This window comes from Macrobrachium rosenbergii, chromosome 24 (genome assembly GCF_040412425.1).
Source record: "Macrobrachium rosenbergii isolate ZJJX-2024 chromosome 24, ASM4041242v1, whole genome shotgun sequence".
Taxonomy (NCBI): domain Eukaryota; kingdom Metazoa; phylum Arthropoda; class Malacostraca; order Decapoda; family Palaemonidae; genus Macrobrachium; species Macrobrachium rosenbergii.
Genome location: NC_089764.1, coordinates 3,094,418 through 3,104,417, shown reverse-complemented (window position 1 = coordinate 3,104,417; position 10,000 = coordinate 3,094,418). Strand labels below are relative to the sequence as shown.

At 45.7% G+C, this 10,000-nt stretch overlaps 1 protein-coding gene across 1 annotated transcript in view; it reads right to left on the bottom strand.

Annotated features, from left to right (window-relative positions):
• LOC136851867 (putative neural-cadherin 2) overlaps nucleotides 1-10,000 on the bottom strand; it is a 236,162-nt gene that overhangs the window by 1,505 nt on the left and 224,657 nt on the right. Inside the window, 1 exon segment of the mRNA XM_067126180.1 lies at nucleotides 9,726-9,938. Within this exon segment, the coding sequence (XP_066982281.1) occupies nucleotides 9,726-9,938 (213 nt within the window).

The following is a 10,000-nucleotide window of genomic DNA, read 5'->3' as shown; positions in this document are numbered from 1 at the left end:
TATATATATATATATATATATATATATATATATATATATATATATACATACATATATATTCCTGAAACCTAAAAAGTAAACAATTGGGGCTTTGTCAGCTAGAAGCACGAAGCACCAGATACAAAAATAATGACTGTTCAGAATTTCCATCTTTCTATGTACTAGGCAAATGTTGGTGGCCTGGCTACGTGGCTATTGGTCGACACAGTCTTCTCATGACATAACAACCAAAGACAGAAGGATCTTCTTCAATTTTGGGTGGGTGTCAGAAGGAAACACGTGTGATGTATTTCGCATCATTTGACTGTTTGTAGCCAAGGAATATGAGTGTAAGTGTGCCTCCTAATCATGCGGACGTTTTATGTCACATTTTATTACAAATTTAATATAAGCATAGCAATGTTTAGACGTAATTCACAATGCCTTCTTAACTTCTCGATTTCATCACACTTTTTGGATATACTGTTAACTACAAAGCCTAAGATATTAATGGAAGAATATGAAGAGGTTCTGAAGTCTATAGCAGTATTAGAACCCGCATTCAGAGCATCATTAGTGTTCACGTTACCCACCTGACCACGCGAAGATCAGGTAGCTAACCTCATTCTGATACTCCGGTTGCGGGTAAGAATCTTGCCACGGACTTCAGAATCTAATCGTATTCTGCCATTTAGATCTTAGGCTCTGCAGTGACAAGCATATCCCAAAAAAGTATTAAGTTATCGAGAGATTAAGCGGGCATTGTGTTTATTACAATCTCATAAGCATGTGGTGCAAAGTTTAGTAGGTTTATATATATATATATATATATATATATATATATATATATATATATATATATATATATATATATATATATATATATATATATATATATATATATATATATATATATATATATATGTGTGTGCACACCCACACGCATACACACACACACACACACACACACACACACACACACACACACACATATATATATATATATATATATATATATATATATATATATATATATATATATATATATATATATATATATATATATATATATATATATATATATATATATATATATATATATATATATATATATATATATATTTTTATAAATATTACTGCTGTTCGCCCTCGATGTATTTAGGTGTAGGAATATTAGGCCAATTGACCTCGACAGAGAACATCTCTGCCACGGGTAGGGTAGGCAATTTAAAATAACAATCACCGCCCTTTAGACAAATGGCGTTGCATAGGCTGGAAAGTTTGTAAACAAAATATGTTAGGGCATTAGGGACCTAAGCCTCAGAGAGGGTTTACGCTCAATGACCCCTAGTTATGGTGGCCCTAAGCTTTATTCTATGCATTCGACGATGCCTTTGTCAAGGTCGGATTGCCCTGTATAGGTCCTCCTCTGGAAGAACGGAAGCGAGGTCGGGTCAGTCAGTGAGAGAGATCCCAGCGGTCACGGAACCAGGGTGACGCCAGCGTGCGTGCCCGAACGATATTCTTTATTACTTTTTCCTACGTCTATCTTAATTAGTGAATTGGGAAGACTGCCAGAATACGACTCCTGAGGTCCCTCGTTTGCGCAGCGTGAATCGACGTTCACGGTAAGTCCGATTCTTGTTGAAGCTTCGTCGATTGACTAGTACTTTTCTGTATTTCACATTTTTTCTTTGTTTTCTTCCTTCAGCCACCACTTAGGTATATGTGTTTACGAAGTCTAGATTAAGTCAAATTATTTTATTGTTAGCTTCAACCCCATTATTCCAGTAAAATACCTAGGATTTAGGGTAAGCAAAATCAGGTTAAATCTCGATGCTTTTGTATGCCTCGGTCCGAATGTTTGGAAGAACCGTTGCGTTTAAAATCAAATTCATCTCAAATATTCTTTGTTAAGGTTAATAACCCTTAACTGGCGACCTTTGGCTAATTAACGTCTGTCTTTGAGGTTAACTTTTGGCTTCAAGTGACAGGTTACGTGTAATCTTGGTTTGCAGGGCCGTAAAAATTACGTAAATTGAATAATACATGATCAACCAAGCTCCTCACACGTAACATTGGCGACCTTGCGTAGAATCTAAAGTACATTTTAGAGAAAGAATCTGGAGAAAAGGAAATTAAAATTACATTAATTCCAAAAAAAAAATAAAATAAAAGTCAGATATCGAACTCAATTTCATTCTTCCAAACAAGGAACGAGGCATAATAATAAGCAGTAAAGAGGATAGTTATAATAACAAGTGTAGCGAGAATTAGCGTAGGAAAGGGTGCGTCGAGAGCAGAGTCATAATTTATAACGTCTAAGACAAGGACATTACCGTGTTCGGACCGTGAGTCAAGTCGTTCAAGTAACGAATTCAAAGGCCGAATCGCGGAGCCCAGTTCATATACACAAAGTAATTTAGTAATCGCGTCGGCAATTCCGATCGTTATTGTTTGCATATAGCGGGAATCATTCAAAAAAAAAAACCGTGTCAGTGAAGTAGCAAACGAACTGAAATAGTAATTTTACAATAAAGGTACCGTTAACAACGTAAATTTACGCAGGCAAGCCAGCATCTCTCTTTTCATTCTTTTGTTTAATCTCCGGGTGAGGAATACGATAACAAAAGACACAAAGTTGTTTGGTAATTTAGTTTTCCATCCGTAACGTAAAACGCTATGCATGATTGGTATATTTAAAGTAAAATCTGGATACCTGCATTTGTTTCGTGCGTTATTTTGAATTTGGTGCTAAAAGGAAATACCCGCCATCTTGGATTCCTCTGCCGTGTTCGCGCGATTGTATTCAGAATTGTTGAACTGTTTGTGAGAGAACGGCCATTTTGGGGTTTCCTTCGCAGCCGAGGTTGTTTTGAAATTTAGGCCTAACGGGACCTTGGCCGCCATCTCAACGACCTTGTTATTGTGACCTCTGCCCGAGACACTCTGGGGCATTTCTTTTTTTTTTTTTTTTTTTTGCGAACCCACCTCCTAATATCTTAGCTAGACAAAAACCAAAAGATAATTTAGGCAGGGAAAGATAGGCCTTAGTTAGGAGTAATAACAAGTTCCTATACGAATACCTACTATAAAATCATATAAAGAAAATTTAAAATTTTACGATAAACTTTTTGTGACGTCGGCTCCCGGAAAATTAAGATAATAAAGTAATCCCTAAGGAAGCCAAGACGACGCATCTATATCATTTTATTAAGATCCATGCCATTGTGCATGTATAAAATCTTTGTTTACATGTTCTCAAGCAGCAAGAAATTCGCTGATTGAAAATCTCTCTCTCTCTCTCTCTCTCTCTCTCTCTCTCTCTCTCATCTCATCGTCATTCAAGTAAGCATTCCTAACCTAAGTGTACGTGACCCTCTTCAAAGAAAGAACGGCCGACACTAGGCTAATTAATTCGAATACAATAAACCAAACAAAAGAAACACCTCTGTCCCACAATAGATGAGGACAAGTTAAGAATAATTACGATATAGTGATAACTGTCGGTCACGAGTGAGGCCTGCTATCCAGACCGAAGCAAACAGTAGTTTTCACCCTCTGAAAAAAAAGAAGGGGCCAGTACTGGGACCAGCCACTCACGAGGATCTGTAAAGAAAAAAAAAAAAAAAAAAATCCACTTTATTCCACAGTGCCAATAATTTGAAGCACTCATCACTTGAATAGCTTACTTCTCTATCTCTCTCTCTCTCTCTCTCTTTCGATTGTTGCACTCTGCAGGGGGTGTAGAGTGCCTTTCCTCCCATATAGCCTAGTTGGACTCCAGCAGAGGGTCCCTAGGAACACATTGGCACCATAAGGGCCACCAAGCAAGAATCCCGAAAAATAAATAAAACAAAACCAAAAGGGAACACAGAAGAGAAGGTTCTTCTGGAACCTAACCTGCACCAGTGCCTAGGGATACTGAGTGCCACCAGTGTGACCTGTACACGGCACACCCAAACTACAGTGCCACCTTTTGAAAGGGTGCCACGTCATTGAAGAGACACTCGCTGCCAAGTACGCCCGTCGACCCGGTTAGACGCCCTTCCCACCAGAACCATGGCAGCAGAGCATTATAAAACCTTCCTGGGGCTGGGGACGGCGGCAGGTCTCACCGGCTCGGAACTTACCACCTGGGTTAAGGAGCAAGTGGACGACTTGGCCAAGGGGGAGAAGGAAGAAAGACTCGAGCAGAGGAAGTATGAAGCCGAGCAAAGGCAATATGAAGAGGAAAGAGAAGAAGAAAGAAGGAGACAGCATGAGTTAGCCTGCAAGGAAACTGAGTTAGCCCTAAAGGAGAAGGAGCTCGAGCTTGAGAGAGCGAAAATGGAGAATGCCGAAGCTATGGCTAGCCATCAAGCCTCCAGTCCTACACCTGCTGCATCAAACGCTCCAATTTCGAGCATCAATTCCCTAGTCCCCAAGTGGACTGAGGACGAGCCAGAAGCATGGCTGGAGGAGATCGAGGCTCTTTTCGATAACTACAGCACCACGGAGACGGAGAGAGCCTTAATACTAGCCAAGCATATGGAGGGAAAAGCCAAGGCAGCACTTCGCTCACTGGAGAAGAGCCAGAGAGGCAACATGGCAGAAGTTCGTAGAGTCATTACAAAGGCCTACGAGATAACCCCAGAAAAATGGAGACAACGGTTCCGAGGTCTTGCCAAGGAAGTCGGCTGGTCTTGGACGGAATGGGCATGTCACAAAACCCAGTCCGGCACGCGCTGGTTCGACTCCTTGGCCTGCACGACGTTTGAGGATCTCTTCAATCGGACCATGCTAGAAGACCTTTTCCAATGTGTGCCAGGGCCCCTTGCAGTATATCTTAACGATAAACAGCCTCCACACTTATGGAAGCTTGTCGCATGGCTGATTCATGGGAAACCTTCAATCAGTCGCATAGCACCTCTCAGAAGCGAATCATCCCTCCGGCCTACCTCTTGAACTCCACTCGCCCGAAGAATGGACTGCCTAGCAAGACCATATGCAACCATTGCAAGAAGGGGGGCATGCTCAATCGAGTGCAGATATAACTTGGCACTAGCAAGGTACCACTAAGGGCACCCAGACAGGCCATCCCTCCGTCTACCAGCCAGAAGCCTCCGCTCCCAGGGGTTCCTCATGGCCACTCGCCACTGGAATGCCCCCCTCCTGCCCCAACCATGTGAAGACTGTGGGGCATTGCCACCTTCAACCGCCCAGAATGGGCCAAAGGGAGGCGGTTTCCAGTGACATGCCTCCTCTTAGACACAGGGCAGATGTGCCTCAGCCACTACGGGAGGATGAGCGTTGGACCTGGATCGAGGGAAAATCGGCCTGACATTCCACAATGAACACCCCTGGGGCCCCACCGACTAAAGCTCTTGTTCAACCTATTGACCTAATCAGGGACACTTCATTTTCTACGCTGCATGGCCGCACTAACGGAGTCACCCTCTCCACGCCGTGCTACCAGGAGAACTCCACCCAAAACATAGAGTGGGTAGCATCCTGCAGGAGGCCCCATACCAAAGGAGGAGGGCACCGGGGTGAGCCTGATCACGTGAGCGCCGCCCTGCCGGAGTTAAAGAGTAGACACGGCGCAGCATGAGGATGAGGAGCTCCTACCATTAAGAGAAGGGGCCTTCACCCAGGAGGAGCAGTTTAGGGACCTGACAAAAGCCGGCTATCTCCTAGAGGATGTCCTATTCCGGTTGACGGAAGAGCCCGCGGGCGTTATCCATCGGTGGTGGTTGTGCCGGAAACTACAGGCCCATGCTTCAACTGGCCCATGACGGGCTGGGAGGCCACTCGAGTCAACCGCACACTAAATTGCTGGAGGGGAGGTTTTATTGGCCCGGATGGCCGTTCCTCCTGCCCCTCCTCCAATCGCTGGAAAACCAAAGGTGGTCCTCAAGGCCCCTACAGAACATACCTTCTGTTGGTGTCCCCTTCCAAGACGTGGTGATAGATACACCCCGGGGGCGGAAAAAGACCGGAAACACCCATGTCCTCTCCATCATCGATCGTTCACCAGGTATCCCGTGGATAGGCGGCGCAGCACCAGCTCCAAGAATGCGGTCAAGGCTTTGATGGTTCTTCTTGTTGCCACGGTCCAGAGCGATCCGGCATTTCATGTCAAGGAGTTTCGAGACGCCATGGCTACCCACGGGGTCACCCATCTCCACTCGACTCCATACCACCCTGAGAGCCAAGGGATAATAGAGCGTTTCCATCAGACGCCGAGGCCCCTCTTAGCAGAGGAAAATGGGTCGAGCTGGGAAGAGAATCCTCCACCTTATTCGCCCACCAAAGTGGTAGCCCAGGCACAACAGGGGCCCCTATTTCAGGTTTGAGCTCCTATTTGCCCACTCCACCAGGGGCCCCTGGACAGATGAGGCCTGGGCCTCTCCAATGGGCAGAAAATCTTCCCCGCATACAGCGAAATTTGAAGGGCTGGGCCACCAAGAGGCAGCCTCCCCAAGAGCTCCAAGATCCGAGTGGACAAGGAGGATTCGAGGAGGAGACCAGGTAGTGCTGCGCCAGGCCACGTGCCCCTTGGAGACCCAGCAGACCGAGTACCAGCCAAGAGGGGACAACTAAATTACCTGATCGACTGCAAGAGAAGGGCCTGGCCACATTAATCTTCTGAAGCCCTTCAAGGAGCGAAAAGCACCTCAGGAAAAACCCCGGAGCTTCCCCGCAGGACTCAAAGGCTGGTCGAGAGGGAGCCGAGACCAACTGATCTCCTCGCTGTCATCACCCCTGGCAGATGAAACCAGGCGCAAGGACGCCAACTTTCTTGGAAGGTACCCCTGTTGTCCGGGATGAGCTGGGCTGCACCTCCATGGCCGGCACACCACCCACTTGAGGACTCATCAGGCCCATCGCGCCAAGCCTCCATTACAAGGTAAACCCGCACGAGCGAATAAGAGCTCAGGTGCAGCTCCAGCTTGACCTGGGATTAATCCGGAGTTGCTGGTCTTTGCCAGTGGTGCTGGTAGCCACTGAGACAGGCTATGCATCGATTTCCAGGAAACTGAACAAGCCTGAACCATACCCCTGCCACGGAGGTGTTGGAGCATCGGCCAAGCCCCTTTCCTCAGCAAAATCGACTTGGAAAAGGCCCTTTAGTCCGGAGTGACCTCACCGCCTTTACCACACCCTCGGTCATTAAGTGCCGGGTCATGCCGAGGACTAAGAATGCGCCCAGTTGCCTCCCGGAATGAGGTCCTGGCCGGCATTCCCCTGTGTGGTGTATCATGATATGATCATCTTTGCTCGACTGGGAGGGAGAGTCCTGGAAGAAGTCCAGCACTACGCAGGGCCAACCTTCTTGAAGAAGTGCCGCTTGGGGTGGCAGGATTACCTATCAGCCACATTGCCAAAATTTGGGCCAGGGATGAACCCTGGAAGGATGCCAAATCCAGGCTATCAGAGAAATGCCATACCCCACCACTTGGAGGCCCAGAGGTTCCTGGGAATGGTTCATATTTCAGGCGCTTTATCCCAAAGTCGAGGCTCGCTCCCATCACTCAGCTGTCCTGGGAAACCAAGAGTTTGCACGCCGAGTGCAAGAAAGCCTATGACCGCCTCAAGGAAGTACTCATCAGTCCGGTGCTCAGAACACCGGACTATGATAAACCCTTCTACCTAGCCGTGGATGCCAGCTAGGAGCCGTCCTGTTCCAGGAAAAGGACCAAATGCGCCACCCTGTTGCCTAGCCCTCAACCTGGCCTGTACAGCACCGAGAAGGAGCTGCTGGGGCTGGTCCTGGCATCACCTGCTAGGACCACCAGCCAACAGTACTCACGGACCTTCACATACCTCACCAACTTTAGAAACCAAAATAAGAGACTGATGAGGTGGTGTTTGGATCTCCAAGACTATAACTGACTATCCAGCATATAGGGGTACAGACAATAAAATTGCCGACGCTCTATCCAGGCACTAGTGCCCTCTCGGCACAGTGCCCTAACATCTAAGAGTGATCCTGGCCCCTTGCCCAGAGAAGGTAGCCAGTGTGATCTCTTCCTTTTATTTGTACCTAGCCTAGGCCACCTTAAAGTACGGTGCATCAATTTAGTAACCTTGTTCTTTCCACTTACCACCGAGCCGCAGTAATCATGTAAGTAGCCTAACTTATTTCAGTAATCTTAACTATTGTGAAACGAGCCACGATGCTCGTGACACGCATGGCCTAAGACCTCAGTGAGGCACCCATTTATCATATGAGGCAACCTCATGAATTAACTAGTAAATTTTAATTGTATTAAACATAAACCATGTTGTAATTTAGTTAGAATGTTAACTCTTATGTTGGTGCTACGGTCGGGTTAGGATAGGTTAGGCTAGGGAATATCATAGAATGTACCACTAGGCTAGGTCTAAAACACATCATGATTGTAGGAGGTAGCCTATAATAACCGTGAGCACCTTCCAGTACTATTAGAATTAGGTAAAGTAGTGATATAGCTCATATCCTATCTAGGTTAGGTAGTTCTGTAGCTAGGTAGGCTAACCAGGACTAATCTGCTCAGGGGAAGGAGAGTAACCTACGAGAGGCGAACAGCTTGCTTAGTATAGACCTTCACGCCCGAAAAGGGAGTGAAGGCCCTCTTAAGGGGGGGAGCTTTTATAAATATTACTGCTGTTCGCCCTCGATGTAGTTAGGTGTAGGAATATTAGGCCAATTGACCTCGACAGAGAACATCTCTGCCCGCCGGTAGGGTAGGCAATTTAAAATAACAATCAGGGCTTTAGACAAATGGCGCCGCGATAGGCTGGAAAGTTTGTAAACAAAATATGTTAGGGCATTAGGGACCTAAGCCTCAGAGAGGGTTTACGCTCAATGACCCCTAGTTATGGTGGCCCTTAAGCTTTATTCTATGCATTCGACGATGCCTTTGTCAAGGTCGGATTGCCCGGGCGGTATAGGTCCTCCTCTGGAAGAACGGAAGCGAGGTCGGGTCAGTCAGTGAGAGAGATCCCAGCGGTCACGGAACCAGGGTGACGCCGCGTGCGTCTCGAACGATATTCTTTATTACTTTTATTTTCTCTCCCACGCCTCATCTTAATTAGTGAATTGGGAAGACTGCCAGAATACGACTCCTGAGGTCCTCGTTTGCGCAGCGAATCGACGTTCACGGTAAGTCCGATTCTTGTTGAAGCTTCGTCGATTGACTAGTACTTTTCTGTACACATTTTTTCTTTGTTTTCTTCAGCCTTCAGCCACCACTTAGGGTATGTGTTTAGAAGTCTGGATTAAGTCAAATTATTTTATTGTTAGCTTCAATATTATTTCGATGAAATACCTGGGATTTAGAATGCATGGAAATCAGGTTAAATCTCCATGATCTTTAATATGCCTCGCGTCCGAATGTTTGGAACGAGTGCGTTTAAAGTCAAGTTCATCTCAAATATTCTTTGTTAAGGTTAATAACCCATAACTGGCGACCAACACGGCTAATTAACGTCTGTCTTTGAGTTAACTTTTGGCTTCAAGTGACGAGTTACGTGTAATCTTAGTTTGCAGGGCCGTAAAATTACGTAAATTGAATATCTATGATCCTTAAGCTCCTCACAGTAACAATATATATATATAGAAGAACATTCATTCGTCTTTCATATGGATAATTTATATAGTTTTTATCTCCGATGATAGATAGTTTTGCATAATTTTGCTGACAAATTCTGAACACTTGCAATCATTATCCCCGTAAAGTCTGTTCGCTGATGTCATTACTAAAAAAAAAAAAACCCACCCGACAACGTGGAAGAGAGTGACCCGGAGGAGGACCCGTCTCCTTCGTAAGCATAATTGCGCAGGTCCTCTCCAGGTAAGTGCGGCTGGTGTTGTGGATGGTGAAGGACATGATGCTGGTGACGAGGAAGCGAAGATGTTCCTTTACTCTCGGCTCCTTCTTTCGTTGTGGTGGCAGCCGTGTTTATTCCTCCCTTCTCCCCCTCACCACTACCTAATCATGTAATCAAAGAAAACGGGGCTCAGTATGTGTCTTTTTACAAATGAGATACCGTA